Source organism: Loxodonta africana, chromosome 23, assembly GCF_030014295.1.
Source record: "Loxodonta africana isolate mLoxAfr1 chromosome 23, mLoxAfr1.hap2, whole genome shotgun sequence".
Lineage (NCBI taxonomy): Eukaryota > Metazoa > Chordata > Mammalia > Proboscidea > Elephantidae > Loxodonta > Loxodonta africana.
The window spans coordinates 22,077,686-22,095,805 of record NC_087364.1 but is presented as its reverse complement, the minus strand read 5'-3'; the positions used below and the strand labels follow the sequence as shown (position 1 = coordinate 22,095,805).

The following is an 18,120-nucleotide window of genomic DNA, read 5'->3' as shown; positions in this document are numbered from 1 at the left end:
GTAAATCCACCCACCTATAGTCACCTGATCTTTGACAAAGACCCAAAATCCATTAAATGGGGAAAAGGCAGTCTTTTTAACAAATGGTGCTGGCAAAACTGAAGGTCCATCTGCAAAAAAAATGAAACTCGACCCATAACTCAAAAATACACAAAAATTAATTAAAAATGGATCAAAGACCTAAATATAAGACTAAAAATTATAAAGATCATAGAAGGAAAAATAGGATCAACACTAAAGGCCCTAATACACAGCATTAGTAAGACACAAACAATAACTAACAATATATAAACACCAGAAGATAAGCTAGATAAACGGAATCTTCTAAAAATCACACACTTATTTTCTTCAAAAGACTTCATTAAAAGAGTAAAAAGAGGGCTTACAGACCGGGAAAAAAATTTTCACTGTGGCAAATCCGACAAAGTTCTAATCTCTAAAATCTATAGGGAAATCCAACACCTCTACAGCAAAAAGACAAATAATCCAGTTAAAAAATGGGCAAATGATATGAACAGACACTCCACCAAAGAAGATATTCAAGCAGCTAACAGACACATGAGGAGATGCTCGAGATCACTAGCCATTAAAAAAAAAAAGAGAGAGAAATGCAAAATCAAAACTACCATCTCGCCCCAGCATTACTGGCACAAATCAAAAAAAACAGTAAATAATAAATGCTGGAGAGGCTTCAGGGGGATTGGAATTCTTATGCATTGCTGGTGGGAACGCAAAATGGTGTAACCACTTTGGAAATGATATGGCATTTCCTGAAAAAGCTAGAAATACATATACCATATGATCCAGCAAACCCACTCCTAGGAATATATCCTAGAGAAATAAGAGCCATCACAGAAATAGACATATGCACACTCAAGCTCATTGCAGCATTATTCACAATAGCAAAAAGATGGAAACAACCTAAGTGTCCATCAAGAGATGAATGGATAAAGAAACTATGGTACATACACCAAAAGGGAATACTACACAATGATAAAGAACAGTGATGAATCTGTGAAGCATCTCACAGCATGGATGCATCTGAAGGGCATTATACTGAATAAATTAAGACAATCACAAAAGGACAAATATTGCATGGCACTACTATTATAAAAATTCATGAAAAGGTTTACACACAAAAAGAAACAATCTTTGATGGTTACAAAGGAGGGTGGTAGTGGGTAGGGAAAAACACTAACTAGACAATAGATTAGATATAACTTTGGTGAAGGGTAAGACAGTACACAATACCGGGGAAGCCAGTACAACTGCACCACGTCAAGGTCATGGAAGCTTCATAGACACATTCAGATTCCCTGAGGAAACAAACTGCTCGGCTGAGGGCCAGGGACCATAGTCTCAGGGGACATCTAGCTCAATTGGCATAACATAACTTATAAAGAAAATGTTCTATATCCTATTTTGGAGAGTAGCGTCTAGGGTCTTAAAAGCTTGTGAGTGGCCACCTAAGATACCCCACCGGTCCCACCCCATCTGGAGCAAGAAAGAATGAAGAAAACCAAAGACAGAAGGGAAAGGTTAGTCCAAAGACTAATGGACTACAATGTCAGCCTTTACCTGACTGAGTCCAGCACAACTAGATGGTGCCCCCCATCACTACCAACTGTTCCAACAGGGATCGCAAGATAGGGTCCTGGACAGAGCTAGAGAAAAATGTAGAACAAAATTCTAACTCACAAAAAAAGATCAGTTACTGGTCTGACAGACACTGGAGACACCCTGAGAGTATGGCCCCCGGACACCCTTTTAACTCAGTCCTGAAGTCACTCCTGAGGTTCGCCCTTCAGTCAAAGATTAGACAACCCCATAAAACAAAATGAGACTCAATGGGCACACCAGCCCAGGGGCAAAGACAAGAAGGCAGGAGGGAACAAGAAAGCTGGTAATAAATAATGATGTTGAGAAGTGGAGAGTGTTGACATTGTTAGAAACCAATGTCACAAAATATAGGTACTAACATTTTAACGAGTAACTATTTTGCTCTCTAAGCCTTCATCTAAAGTACAATAAAATAACTAATTTAAAAAATTAACTCAAAATGAATCATAGAACTAAATGTAAAACCAAAAATATAAAATTACTAGGAGAAAATATTTGTAATCTTAGATTAGACAAAGATTGCTTAGATACAACTCTAAAAGTGCAATCCATAAAGGAAAAAATTGTGAAATTTGTCAAAAAACAGTGTTAAATAGATACTTGTATGCCAGTGTTAAAAGCAGCATTATTCACAATAGCCAAAAGGTGGCAACATCAACAGATGAATGGATAAACAAAATGTGGTATATACATTGCTGTTGCTGGGTGCTGCCAAATCGGTACAGACTCATAGTGACACTGTATACAACAGAACAAAAGACTGCCTGGTCCTGTGCCATCCTCACAATAGTTGTTATGCTTGAGCCCGTTGTCACAGCCACTGTGTCAGTCCATCTCATTGAGGGTCTTCCTCTGCTGACCATCTACTTTACCAAGCATGATGTCCTTCTCTCTCCTGATAACATGCCCAGATTTGTTCCTTCTTCTGGCAGTCTGTGGTATATTTGTTAATCTTCTCCAACACCATAAATCAAAGGCATCCATTCTTCTTCAGTCTTCTTTATTCATTGCCCAGCTTTAGCAAGCATATAAGGCAATTGAAAACACCAAGGCTTAGGTCAGGTACATCTTAGTCTTTAATGTGACACCTCTGCTTTTTAACACTTAAAAAAGGTCTTTTGCAGCACATTTGCCCAATGCAATGCGACCTTTGATAGCTTAACTGCTGTTTCCATAGAATTTGATTGTGGATCCAAGTAAAATGAAATTCTTTATAACTTCAACCATTTCTCTGTTCATCATGGTGTTGCTTATTGGTCCAGTTGTGAAGATTTTTGTTTTCTTTATATTAAAGTGTAATCCTTATCCTTACTGAAGGCTGTAGTGCTTCAAGGCCTCTTTGCTTTCAGCAAGCAAAGTTGTGTCATCTTCTTATCATAGATTGCTAGTGCAATCTTGATGCTACATTCTTCATATAGTCCAGCTTCTCAGATTATTTGCTTAGCATACAAATTGAGTAACTATGGTGAAAGGATACAACTCTGGCACACACCTTTCCTAATTTTAAATCTCTCAGCATCCCCTCTTTCTGTTTGAACTACAGCCTCTTGGTCTATGTACAGGCTCGTCATGAGCACAATTAAGTGTTCTGGAATTTCCATTTTTTGCAATGTTATCCATAGTTTGTTATGAACCACACAATCAAATGTCTTTGCATAGTCGATAAAACCCAGGTGAACATCTTTCTGATAGTCTCTGTTTTCAACCAAGATCCATCTGACATCAACAATGATACTTCTCATTTCACTTCCCCTTTTGAATCCGGCGGAAACCCTGGTGGCGTAGTGGTTAAGGAGCTACGGCTGCTAACCCAAAGGTCAGCAATTTGAATCCACCAGGCACTCACTGGAAACCTATGGGGCAGTTCTACTATGTCCTATAGGGTCGCTAGGAGTCGGAATCAACTCGACGGCAACAGTTTTGTTTTTTTGGGGTGTTCTGAATCCAGCTTGAATTTCTGGCAGTTCCCTGTAGATGTACTGCTGCAGTCTTTTTTGAATGATCTTCAGCAAAAATTTACTTGTGTGTGAAATTAATGATATGGTTTGGCAATTTCTGCATTCTGTTGGATCACCTTCTTTTGAAATGGGCACAAATATGAATCTCTTCCAGACGGTTGGCCAGGTAGCTGTCTTACAAGTTTCTTGGTATAGATGAGTGAGCACTCCAGCTCTGCATCTGTTTGCTGACACATCTCAACTGGTGTTTTGTCAATTCCTGGAGCCTTGTTTTTCACCAATGCCTTCAGTACAGCTTGGACTTGTTCCTTCAGTACCATCGTTTTCTGATCATATGCTACCTTCTGAAATGATTGAATGTCATATAATTCTTTTTGGTATTGACTCTGTGTATTTTTTCCATCTTCTTTTGATGCTTTCTGTGTCATTTAATATTTTCCTGGTAGAATCCTTCAGTATTGCCACTCAAGACTTGAATTTTCTCTTCAGTTCTTTCAGCTTGAGAAATGCTGAACGTGTTCTTCCCTTTTGGTTTTCTAACTCTAGGTCTTTGTACCCCCACGTGTCTTGTCAGTTTGTTGTACTGGGGGGGCTTGTGTGTTGTTGTGATTCTGGAAGCTATGCCACCGGTATACAGATACCAGCAGGGTCACCCATGGAGGACTGGTTTCAGCTGAGCTTCCAGACTAAGACAGACCAGGAAGAAGGACCTGGCAGTCTACTTCTGAAAAGCATTAGCCAGTGAAAACCTTATGAATAGCAGTGGAATACTGTCTGATATAATGCTGGAAGATGAGCCCCCCCCAGGTTGGAAGGCACTCAAAAGATGACTGGGGAAGAGCTGCCTCCTCAAAGTAGAGTCGACCTTAATGATGTGGATGGAGTAAAGCTTTTGCGACCTTGATTTGCTGATGTGGCATGACTCAAAATGAGAAGAAACAGCTGCAAACATCCATTACAAATCGGAACCTGGAATGTACAAAGTATGAATCTACAAAAATTGGAAATCATCAAAAATGAAATGGAATGCATAAACATTGATATCCTAGGCATTAGTGAGCTGAAATGGACTGGTATTGGCCATTTTGAATCAGACAATCATATAGTCTACTATGCTGGGAATGACAACTCAAAGAGGAACGGTGTTGCATTCATTGTCAAACAAAGCGTTTTAAGATTTATCCTGAAGTACAATGCTGTCAGTGATAGGACAATATCCATACGTCTACAAGGAAGACCAGTTAATATGACTATTATTGAAATTTACACACCAACCAATAGGGCCAAAGATGAAGAAATAGAAGATTTTTATCAGCTGCTTCAGTCTGAAATTGATCGAACATGCAATCAAGATGCATTGATAATTACTGGCGATTGGAATGTGAAAGTTGGAAACAGAGAAGGATCGGTAGTTGGAAAATACGGCCTTGGTGATAGAAACAATACCAGAGATCGAATGATAGAATTTTGCAAGACCAATGACTTCTTCATTGCAAATACCTTCTTTCACCAACATAAATGGCGACTATACACATGGACCTCACCAGATGGAACACACAGAAATCAAATTGACTACATCTGTGGAAAGAGACAATGGAAAAGCTCAATATCATCAGTCAGAACAAGGCCAGGGGCCGACTGTGGAACAGACCATCAATTGCTCATATGCAAGTTCAAGCTGAAACTGAAGAAAATCAGAGCAAGTCCACAAGAGCCAAAATATGACCTTGAGTATATCCCACCTGAATTTAGAGACCATCTGAAGAATACTCTTGATGCATTAAACACTAGTGACCGCAGACCAGACAAGTTGTGGAATGACACCAAGGACATCATCCATGAAGAAAGCAAGAGGTCACTGAAAAGACAGGAAAGAAAGAAAAGACCAAGACGGATGTCAGAGGAGACTCTGAACTTGCTCTTGAGCATCAAGCAGCTAAAGCAAAAGGAAGAATTGATGAAGTAAAAGAACTGAACAAAAGATTTCAAAGGGCGTCTCGAGAAGACAAAGTAAAGTATATTATAATGGCATGTGCAAAGAGCTGGAGATGGAAAACCAAAAGGGAAGAACACGCTCGGCGTTTCTCAGGCCGAAAGAACTGAAGAAAAAACTCAAGCCTCAAATTGCAATAGTGAAGGATTCCATGGGGAAGATATTAAACGACGCAGGAAGCATCAAAAGAAGATGGAAGGAATACACAGAGCCATTATATCAAAAAGAATTAGTCGATATTCAGCCATTTCAAGAGGTGGCATATGATCAGGAACCGATGGTACTGAAGGAAGAAGTCCAAGCTGCTCTGAAGGCATTGGCGAAAAACAAGGTTACAGGAATTGATGGAATATCAATTGAGATGTTTCAACAAACGGATGCAGCGCTAGAGGTCCTCACTCGTCTATGCCAAAAAATATGGAAGACAGCTTCCTGGCCAACTGACTGGAAGAGATCCATATTTATGCCTATTCCCAAGAAAGGTGATCCAACCGAATGTGGAAATTATAGAACAGTATCATTAATGTCACACACAAGCAAAATTTTGCTGAACATCATTCAAAAATGGCTGTAGCAGTATATTAACAGGGAACTGCCAGAAATTCAGGCCAGTTTCAGAAGAGGATGTGGAACCAGGGATATCATTGCTAATGTCAGATGGATCCTGGCTGAAAGCAGAGAATACCAGAAAGATGTTCACCTGTGTTTTATTGACTATCCAAAGGCATTCGACTGTGTGGATCATAACAAACTATGGATAACATTGCGAAGAATAGGAATTCCAGAACACTTAATTGTGCTCATGAGGAACCTTTACATAGATCAAGAGGCAGTTGTTCGGACAGAACAAGGGGATACTGATTGGTTTAAAGTCAGGAAAGGTGTGCGTCTGGGTTGTATTCTTTCACCATATCTATTTAATCTGTATGTTGAACAAATGATCTGAGAAGCTGGACTATATGAAGAATAGGGCATCAGGATTGGAGGAAGACTCATTAACAACTTGCGTTATGCAGATGACACAACCTTGCTTGCTGAAAGTGAAGAGGACTTGAAGCACTTAATAAGGAAGATCAAAGACCACGGCCTTCAGTATGGATTACACCTCAATATAAAGAAAACAAAAATCCTCACAACTGGACTAACGAGCGATATCACGACAAACAGAGAAAAGATTGTAGCTGTCAAGGATTTCATTTTACTTGGATCCGCAATCAACAGCCATGGAAGCAGCAATCAGGAAATCAAAAGATGCATTGCATTGAGTAAATCTGCTGCAAAGGACCTTTTCAAAGTGTCGAAGAGCAAAGATGTCACCCTGAAGACTAAGGGGTGCCTGACCCAAGCCATGGTATTTTCAATCACATCATATGCATGTGAAAGCTGGACAATGAATAAGGAAGACCAAAGAAGAGTTGATGCCTTTGAATCGTGGTGTTGGCGAAGAATATTGAATATACCACCGGCTGCCAAAAGAACGAACAAATCTGTCTTGGAAGAAGTGCAGCCAGAATGCTCCTTCGAGGCCAGGATGGCGAGACTGCATCTTACATACTTTGGACATGTTGTCAGGAGGAATCAGTCCCTGGAGAAGGACATCACACTTGGCAGAGTACAGGGTCAGTGGAAAAGAGGAAGACCCTCAAAGAGGTGGATTGACACAGTGGCTGCAACAATGAGTTCAAGCATAACAATGATTGTAAGGGTGGTGCAGGACCGGGCAGCGTTTCGTTCTGTTGTGCATAGGGTCGCTATGGGTCGGAACCGACTTGACGGCACCTAACAACAACAATAACAAAGGTCTTTGTACATTTCATTATAATATTTTACTTTGTTTTCTTGAGCTGCCCTTTGAAATTTTCTGTTCAGCTATTTTGGCTTATCATTTTTTCCGTTCACTTTAGCTACTCTACATCCAACAGCAAGTTTCAGAATCTCTGTGGACGTCCATTTTGGTCTTTTCTTTCTTTCTTGTCTTTTGAATGACCTCTTGCTTTCTTCATGTATGATGTCCTTGAAGACATTCCACAACTCATCTGGTCTTCAGTCATTAGTGTTTAATGAGTCAAATCTATTCTTGAGAAGGTCTCTAAATATAGGTGGAATATACTTAAGGTCATACTTTAGCTCTCCCGGACTTGTTCTAATTTTCTTTCGCTTCAACTTGTATATGAGCAATTAAGTGTCTGTTCCACAGGCATTCCCCAGCCTTGTTCCAACTGATGATATTGAGCCTTCCGTAGCCTCTTTCCACAAATGTAGTCAATTTGATTCCTGTGTTTTCCACTTGGCAAGGTTCACGTGAATAGTCACCGTTTATGTTGGTGAAAAAAGGTATCTGAAATGAAGAAGTCATTGGTCTTGCAAAATTCTATCATAAGGTCTCTGGCATCATTTCTATCACCAAGACCATATTTTCCACCTATTCTTACTTCTTTGTTTCCAACTTTTGCATTCTAGTCATCAGTAATTATCAATGTATCCTGATGGCATGTTTGATCAGTTTCAGACTGCAGAAGTTGGTAAAAATCTTCCGTTTCCTCATCTTTAGCATTAGTGGTTGGTGCATAAATGTGAATAATAGTTGTAACGACCAGTCTTCCTTGTAGGTGTATGGATATTATCCTATCACTGACAGTGTTGTACTTCAAGATAGATTTTGAAATGTTCTTTTGGGTGATGAATGTGTTGCCATTTCTTTTCAATTTGTCATTCCCAGGGCAGTATATCATATGATTATCTGATTTAAAATGGCCAAAACCAGTTCACTTCAGCTCACTAACGCCTAGGATATCGATGTTAATGCGTTCCATTTCATTTTTGATGACTTCCAATTTTCCTAAGCTCTTATTTTATACACTCCACAGTCCTACTATTAATGAATGTTTGCCATTGTTTCTCCTCATTTTGAGTCATGCCACATCAGCAAATGAAGGCTCCGAAACTTGACTCCATCCACATGATTACAGTGGACTCTACTTTGAGGAGGCAGCTCTTTCCCAGTCATATTTTGAGCACCTTTTATTCTTACAGGCTCATAATCTGGCAGTATATCAGACAATGTTCTGCTGATATTCCTAAGGTTTTCACTAGCAAATTTTTTCAGAAGTAGACTGCCAGGCCCTTATTCCTAGTCTGTCTTAGTCTGGAAGCTCTACTGAAGCCTCTCCATCATGGGTGACCCTGCTGGTATTTGAAATACTGGTGGCAAATCTTCCAGCATCACAGCAACACACAAGCCACCATGGTACGACAAACTGACATATATGTGGGACGTATATGCATATGATGGAATACTATTGAGTCACAAAAAGAAATGAAATTCTCATACATATTACAACATGATGAACCTTGAAAACATTATGCTGACTGAATAAACTAGACACAAAGGACAAATATTGTATGATCCCATTTATATGAAATATCTAGGATAGGCAAATTAATAGGGCCAGAAAGTAGAGGAGTTATTACTAGGGTCTGGGAGGAGGAGGGAATGACGGATTATTGCTTAGTGGGTAGAGAAGTTTCTGTTTGGGATGATGAAAATGTTCTAGAAATTAATAGAAAGTACTTAATGCCACTGAAATGTACACTTAAATGTTAAAATGATAAGTTATGCATATTTTCCCTCAATAAAAAAAATACTGAGGAAAAATAAAAGACACTGTTAAGAGAATGAAGAGATAAGCCCATAGACTAGAAAAAGAAAAAAATTGGAAATCATGTATCTAATAAAGGACTTGATTCCAGAATACATAAAGAACTCTCAAAACTCATTAATAATAATTTTTTTTTTAATTAGAAAAGTGGGCCAAAGGTTTAAACAGACATTTCACCAAAGAAAACGAACATATGGTGCACAGAAAAGGGTTAACATGGCAGGCCTGAGACTGCCACACTCAGATGGCTGCTTGCAAGGCTGACCCTTGGCTGGCATCTGAGAATTTGGCTGGTAAACAATTCCCTACACTAATTTTGCCTAAATGGTAAGGATGGCATTGTGCCCAGACTGCTTTTGCAAATACTATGGCTTATACTGAACACCTGCTTTCCTGTTGGGATTCCAGAATTTTGATACATGGTAAGTGGAGAGTGCCTACCTGACCAGCCCCCACTAAAAGGGCACTGAGTCTTTAGTGGGCTTCCCTGGGCAGAAACTCTGTATGCATATGGCGGCATTTTGATTGTTGGGGCAAGGGTGCGCTGTGTGACCTCTTATGAGATGCCTGTACATGGATTCCTGCAGGCTCTGCCTGGATCTTTTCCATTATGATCCAGCATCCCATCTCTACTACATTATTGTCATAAATCTTTGTGATGAGTAAAACTTTATGCTAAATCCCATGAGTTCTCTTAGTGAATCTCCAAACACAGGGGTGGTCCTGTGAACCCCAAAATGGATGGAAAATAAAGATGTAAAAAATTCTCACCATCAGCAGTCAGCAAGGAAATGTAAATTAAAACCACAAATGAGATACTGCTACACATCTGTTGTTGTTGCTATGTTCTGACTCACAGCTACCCTACGTACAACAGAACAAAACACTGCCCTGTCCCACACCATCCTCACAATCATTGAGCCCATTGTTGCAGCCACTGTGTCAATCCAACTACACATCTACTAAAGCAAAATATAAACCAGTTGCCTTCAAGTCAACTCTGACTCATGGTGATGCACGTGTGCAGAATAGAACACTCCATAGAGTTTTCATGGCTGTGGCCTTTCAGAAGTAGGTTGCCAGGCCTTTCTTCTGAGGCATCTCTGAGAGGGTTCAAACTGCCAACCTTTTGGTTAGTAATTGAGCACCTGTGCCACCCAGGGACTCCACACATCCATTAAAATGGCTAAAATTAAGAGGACAGACCATACCAAGTGTTGATGAGGACTGCTGCTGGAATGTAACCACAATTTGGTGGCTTCTTAAGTAGTTAAATGTATATCTACTGAAGCCGCTGCCTAGGCTTTCCCTTCTCTGTGGCAGTTTCACCCCTCCCGCGCAGCTGGACAATGCCGCGGCCCTTATCTCGGCCCTAACCACATTTTAAATGTGGTGCCAGAACTCTGCGAATGCTAGAACCAGGATCCTGGTTCATGCACAGGACCTGAGGAGCCCATGGCCCTGAACTTGACCCTGTACTTGAACATCACCAGAGAGGAAGATATTTTCCAGCACACCACGGTGCCTGAGCCTATTTGAAAAACAAGAGGTCCCTTCCTTTACAACATGACTGGGCACCTGAATCTCCAAATATGGGCATAGGAGGGATGGAGCTTTTAGATTTAGGGCACCAATCCCTGCCCCCAGGGACTCGAGAAGGTAAAAGTTCCCAGGTCTTTTTTTTTTTGGGGTGGGGAGCAAGTGGTCTTTTGGCTGCTAGGCCACATGTTGCTCCTTATTTGCACAAACAATAAATTTCCACTTTCTGTTTCCCTTGCAACTGGTGGTGTGGCGTCCATCTTATTTCAATCGGCTAATAGGACAGGACAAGAACCCATGTTCAGTTACAACTACCACATGATACAGCCATTTCACCCTTGTTATTTATCTGAGGAATGAAACCATATATCCAGACAAGTGCCTAAAGGAGCCTTGCTTATAGTAGCCCCAAACTGCAAACAAAGTGTTTATCAACACATGTGATAAACCCATACGATGGGATACTACTCAGCAATAAAAAGAACTGAGCTATTGACACAAGCTACAATATGGATAAACCTCAAAACAATTATGAGTGAAAGAGCCAGGTCAAAATAATAAAGTTATAAGATTCCATTTATATAAAGTTTTAGAAAATGGAAACTAACCTATAAAGACAGAAACCAGATCAGTGGTTGCCTGAAGGAGCAGGAGGGAAGAATGACAAAGGGGCATGAGAAAACTTTGGTGGGTGATGGATATGTTCACCATCTTGATTGGGGCAATGGTTTCTTGGGCATATACATACACAGAATTTATCAAATTGTACTATTTAAACATGTGCAGTTTATCTTATGTCAGTTATATACACTAATAAAGCTGTTTGTATTAAAAAGTGAATGAATTTGCAAGCGCTTAAAAAATATTTAACAGAAGGAAAAGTGAATTACGCAAGACTTGCCAAGTCCAAGTACATCGAGCTTGGAACTGGGACCAAAATGTTAAATTTGTAATCCACGATGCTACAAACACTATCAACAATCTGATCACTGGTTATCTACAAGACAATTTAGTGACAGCAAACTCTTCACTAACCTTAAAACTTAAACATTCTGACGTGAGCCACCACAAATTTCAATATGCTTTGGCTACTGAATAAACTTTTTGTCTACCTTGAAATGGACTTTCAGTCTTGGATAATATTTTCAACAACCAATAGCAACAAAAGATAAAAGGCAACAAAATTTTAAAATACTGTGAAGTTGCAAAAGCCTTCCCTCCACTTGTTGGAACAAAGAGGGGTGGCATTGTTATGATTCCTGAGCCCTGATACTTACAGCCCCTTTGCAGTAGAGCCGGAGTTGTCCTGTAGGAGTTCGGACAATCATAGACATCCTTTTCCTATTACTAGAACAATATAAAAAAGTGTTATTAGTTTCTCTTTTCTTAGGTACTTGACTCTAAAACTGAAATCACCAAAGTCAAAGGAGTTCCAATAGTCCACAATTTTGATACATGCTAGGCAGAGTGCTTACCTCGCCAGCCTCCAATAAAAGGGTGCTGAGTCTCTAGTGGGCTGACTATCAGTAAAAAGGCCAACATACTTCCGCGATTGCAGGTCTCCACGTCCTTTTCTTTGTCTCACTCTTTAAATGGAGGTTCTAATTCTAAATCTCTATTTCTTCCACCTTTTACTATTTCTCTGTCACCATCCTTTTCTTCCACGGAAATTCACTAGCACCACTACATGTAATTTAGTCATTAAAAAAACTAATGGGGAGAGGAGAAGGCAGCCTTGTGTTCTGTGCTTTATACGTACCCTTCAGTCTTCACAAGCTCCTTATAAAGCACTCGCTTTGTTTCCATTTTGCCAGACTGAGATGTTAAGTTGCCTGCCCAATAGCTGCCAGAGTATTGTATATGCAGTACTGTCTCAAAGGCCCCAGGCTTTCTTCCTCTTCCTAGTATTGTGGACAGAACTCAAACTCATTTCTTTTTTTCCTAAGTCAGCAGCTCAAGTACGCTTGTGATCTCCCTACTCCACCTTATCCCACACACTGCCTGACATACTACTTCTCCCTCATCATGTCACTCTCAAACCTTTGATGGCTCTCATGGCCATCAAAGACCTTTCAAGAAACCCTTACAAATAACCTTCCAATCCCCACCTTCCCAGGTTTCTCCTATCTCACAACACTACGTCTTGCAGAATACGTGCTCCAACCACAGCAGAATATGCACCTTCCCACGACAGCTTGTGTTCTTTTCCGTGCTATCACTGACCTCATATCCTCGTCCTAAGATATGGGCTTCCAGCTCCCACATCTACCTGTTGGAACCCAACCCACCCTTCAAAGATGCAACTTCCTCCACAAAGCTTACCCAAAACTCCTCTGGCGGAAGTAGATCTTGATATAGTCATCTGACATGAATTGTACCAGGCCCCATCTAGCAGTGAAATCAGGTTTGCACACAGCTGTGTCCTGTAATACACTGTAAGCCCCTACAGGCAAGAACAACATCTTCCTCTTGATACAAACCTCCACAGCCTAGCCCACCTCTTTTTTATGGAGTAGGTACTCAAGTGTTCCATGGAACGATTAGCAGAAAGGAAACAAGAACTTCTCCTAGTGGAAAATTTTTATCCTCAATTCCAACTGTGGTGGAATGCAGAGGTACCATAAGTGATTAAAAGATATACTAAACTCTGAACTGTACTGGAGTTGCTAATTTTAAACTTGGAACTAAACATTTTCTTTTCCAAGTAAGGCTACTAATTCACTTTTCCTTTTTCCTAACCATTCTCTAGAAAAAGCATCAACAAAGACCGAATAGGTAAAAACTAGAAGGGATAATTAAACTTAGTAGTCAGTTGGCAAACAAAAATATTAAAACTAAAAATAAAAGATATTCTTCTAAAAAACTAATATAAATACATCCAAGAAAATCCTCTAATGACTTTCTATCACACTTAAAAAAAAATCCAAATTCCTTGCCGTAGACTATTAAAAACAAAACAAAACCTTTGCCATCAGTCCTGAGGGGAAAAAAAAAACAAACTTTTGCCTCAGTCCTGAGGAAAAGCCCAATGGAAATAGCATCATTGGCAACAACCACACACCTATGCCTTGGAGAATTAGGCCCCTGCTGCCAGAGCCTCCAGCCCTCTGAAACATGAAAGGAGAGAAGGGTCTGGATGCATGTTTTTTTTTTTTTTTTTTCTTTTGAAATGTGTATTTTTCACAATTCTTCATTTTCATTTTTGCAAGACAGGGTCCCAGTCAAATCTTTAAACCCATTGCTGTCTTATGATTATGACTCATGGCAACCCCATATGTGACAGAGCAAAACTACCCCCATAGGGTTTTCTTGGCTGTAATCTCTATGGAATCAGATTGCCAGGCCTTTCTTCTGGAGTGCTGCTGGGAGGGTTTGAACTGTCAACCTCTCGGTTAGCTGCTGTTGTTGTTGTTAGGTACCACTGAATGACCCTATGTACAACAGAATGAAATTCTTCCCCGTCCTGCGCCATCCTCACAATCTTTGCTATGTTTGAGCCCATGTTGCAGCCACTGTGTCAGTCCATCTCATTGAGGGTTTTCCTTTTTTTTTGCTGACCCTTTACCTTACCAGGCATGATGTCCTTCTCCAGGACTGGTCCCTTCTGATAACATATCCAAAATATGTGAGATGAAGTCTCACCATCCTTGCTTCCAAGAAGCATTCTGACTGTACTTCTTCCAAGACAGACTTGTTCCTTCTTCTGGCAGTCCATGGTATAAAACCCACAAGTCCATGGTACATTCAATATTTTTTGCCAACACCATTATTCAAAGGCATCAATTCTGCTTCAGTCTTCCTTATTCATTTTCCAGCTTTCACATGCATATGAGGCAATTGAAAACACCATAGCTTCAGTCAGGCACACCTTAGTCCTCAAAGTGACACCTTTAATTTACCACACTTGAAAGAGGTCTTTTGCAGCAGATATGCCCAATGCAATACATCATTTGATTTCTTGACTGCCCCTTCCATGAGCGTTGATTGTGGATCCAGGTAAAATGAAATCCTTGACAACTTCAACATTTTCTGCATTTATCATGATGTTGCTTATTGGTCCAGTTGTGAGGATTTTTGTTTTCTTTATGTTGAGGTGCAATCCATACTGAAGGCTGTGGTCTTTGATCTGCATCAGTAAGTGTTTCGAGTCCTTTTCACTTTCAGCAAGTTGTGTCATCTGCATATCACAGGATGTTAGTAAGTCTTTCTCTAATCCCGATGCCACATTCTCCTTCATATAGTCCAGCTTCTCAGATTATTTGCTCAGAGCACAGATTGAATAAGCGTGGTAAAAGGATACAACCCTGACACACACGTTTCCTGATTTTAAACCACGCAGTATCCTCTTGTTCTGTTCGACTGACTGCCTCTTGGTCTATGGACAGATTCTTCATGAGCAGAGTTATGTATTCTGGAATTCCCATTCTTTTCAATGTTATCCATAATTTGTTATGATCCACACAGTCGAATGTCTTTGCATATTCAATAAAACACAGGCAAACATCTTTCTGGTATTTTTTGCTTTCAGTCAAGATCCATCTGACATGAGAAATGATATCCCTTGTTCCACATTCTCTTCTTAATCTGGCTTGAATTTCTGGCACTTCCTTGTTGATGCATTGCTGCAACCATTTTTGAATTATCTTCAGCAAAATTTTACTTGCCATCTCCCATCTGTCAGTTTGTCGTACTGTGGTGCCTTGTGCATTGTTGTGAAACTTCCAGACTAAGGGAGACTAGAAAGAAGGACCTGATGGTCTACTTCTGAAAAAATTGTTCAGTGAAAATCTTATGAATAGCAGTGGAACATTCACTAAATAGTTGAGGGCAAACTGTTTGTACCACCCAGGGACCTTTCACTGTCTATTTTTAGAGAAACAGTTTTATTTGTGAGAATAGTTTTCAAATTCATCCATTCATCAAATGTTTCTTAAGTGCTTCCTAAGCACCAGACCCTGCGTGAGATGATTCCTGTCCTCATCAAGTTTATGGTCATTAGGTAACAATCCAGATTTAAAATTGCAAGACTTGACAGGAAAGTGCTAGAAAGGAGAGGTGCGTCAACTTATGTGAACCAACAAAACAAGAATGTGCCCCAATGAGGGCTGAAGACATGAGAAAGGAGCTGACGTGTGAAGGATGGGTAGAGGTTTACTAGCATTTCATGATCCTGTACTAAAGTTTTGGTTTCATGGCCAAGTCTCAGTTGAGTAGCCATGGACACAGCCCTGGGAAATAAATGAACTGTATGAAAAGGTAGCTTACCTGGAAAACTCCAGGATGCTGAGAATTTCGAATGTGAATTGTTCTCCCATCTGTAGGAAGATAAAGCAACATATTCTTACCTGGAGGAGAAAGTACTCTTCTAGCAAAATGACTCACTCCTCCAACCACAAACAAGCTTTACACTCCAGATACACCCCTTTTTCAAAGTACAACTTTTCTTACAAGTCTGATGAGATGAAGGTACCTTCCTGTGGTAGGAGCATTGTTTGTCACCTGGGCAAATGTTTCTGATAGCGCCAATTTTAGACCTAAACAACAGGTGTTTCCATCTAAAATTGGTGCTATCAGAAACATTTTATAAACACTCTCAGCTGGTGGAGGTATATGTAGTACATGCGACAATCAGCAGACAGCAATGTAAGGACAAATAAAATTGCACAGATTAAATGAAATTCTTCACTTTTAGGTAATTTGAAGGGTAAAGATGGAAAGAGGTGGCATGTTATAAAATTTTATAGCAACAAAATATGTATTCTTTTGTATGTTTTTCCAGTTACAGCCCTCGACCTCCTGTTGCTAGGTGAGGTACCATCGAGTCAGCTCTGACTCGTAGTGACCCTGTGTATAATTAAATGAAATGTTGCCTGGTCCTGTGCCACTCTCACAATAGTAGGTATGTTTGAGCCCATTGTTGACCTCCTGTAGCCAACCAGCTCCCAGTTTCACCAATATAAAAAACAAAAAAAACAAACAACAACAACAAAAAAAAACTATTGCTGTCAAGTCAATTCTGATTCACAGTGACCTGTAGGACAGGGTAGAACTGCCCCATATGGTTTCCAAGGCTGTAATCTTTATAGAAGCAGACTGCCAGGTCTTTCTCCTGAGAAGCAGCTGGTGGGTTCAAACCGCCAACCTTTTAGTTGATACCTGAGCACTTTAACCACTGTGCCATCATGTCTCCTTTTTATCACCAATACAGCACTGAAGAGTTTTAAGGAATCTGAGAGCCTTCCACGTGCCAGGTACTATGGATATAAAGATGAACTAACCAGTCCTTTCTACCAAGGGACTCAAAGTCTCGTAAACATACAAACCATCACATGTATTCTAGAAAAGTGAAAAATCAATTTGTTTTTATAATACCACAGGCTTGTGGTGAATGATTATCAAGACAAAGAAACATATGTAATAAAGTCAATACCAGAACCAGTTGCCATCAAGTTGATTCCAACTCATGATGACACCATGTGTTTCAGAGTTGAACTGTGCTCCACAGGGCTTTAAATGGCTGTGACCTTTGGGAAGTAGATCTCCAGGCCCTTCTTCCGAGGTGCTCTGGGTGGATTTAAACTGCCAAGCTTTCAGTTAGTAGTCAAGGGCTTAACTGTTTGCATGACCCAGGGATTGCAAGAAGTATATAAATCAGCATAACAATAGAACTCACTGGAAAAAGTATTTTGAACCATTTCAGCTCCTCACAGGAAAAGAAAAATAGTATATTTCTTGAAAATCCAATGATTCAAACTCTTTGAAATAGCTCACTTTTATTGAGCACTTACTCTTTGCCAGACACTGATTCCAATTACTTTACACATGATAGGATGAGAAAACTTCACAGAGAAGGTAAGTAATGTGCCCAGAATAATGGCTGGAAAGTTGCAAGGCCAGAACTGACTCCGGTGGCTCCAGAGCTTATAGTCTGAACCACTGTACCTCGTGCTCCACTGATGGACGTAAAACGTCAAAAAGTATACAGGGTCCTACTCACAGCTTCAATGGTAACAGAGCACGGTGTTCTCCTCGTGAAAACAAAGCCAAGTTTTTTTGCTCCTTTCACTAAAGCCACTTCATCTGCCAAAAAGGAGTCCGTGTTAGTATTAGTATTAACTCTGAGTTTAATGTAATACAGATTTCTATTCTCCAGCACTAAAATAGCATGTCATTTATAAATTGACCTTTTTATTGGAATGCATTTGTCTATTTCTCTGGGTACCATTTAGTGTGCATGGAAGAGGAAATTTGGTTAAATTGGGCCTCTTGCAATGGAACGAAAATGAATTCACCAGATTGAAAATGCAATGCTGTCTTATTACTTATCTTTGGGATCATGTTTGTTTGAAAG

The 18,120-nt window shown here is 40.0% G+C and overlaps 1 protein-coding gene across 1 annotated transcript in view; it reads right to left on the bottom strand.

The window, feature by feature from the left end:
• Positions 1-18,120, bottom strand: part of LOC100665810 (phospholipid-transporting ATPase IB) — a 267,082-nt gene that overhangs the window by 93,789 nt on the left and 155,173 nt on the right. The window contains exons 18-20 of the mRNA XM_064275196.1: positions 17,767-17,849; positions 16,035-16,084; positions 12,047-12,116 (exon numbers count right to left, since the gene is read on the bottom strand). Of these exons, the coding sequence (XP_064131266.1) occupies positions 12,047-12,116; positions 16,035-16,084; positions 17,767-17,849 (203 nt within the window). The remainder of the gene's footprint in view (positions 1-12,046; positions 12,117-16,034; positions 16,085-17,766; positions 17,850-18,120) is intronic.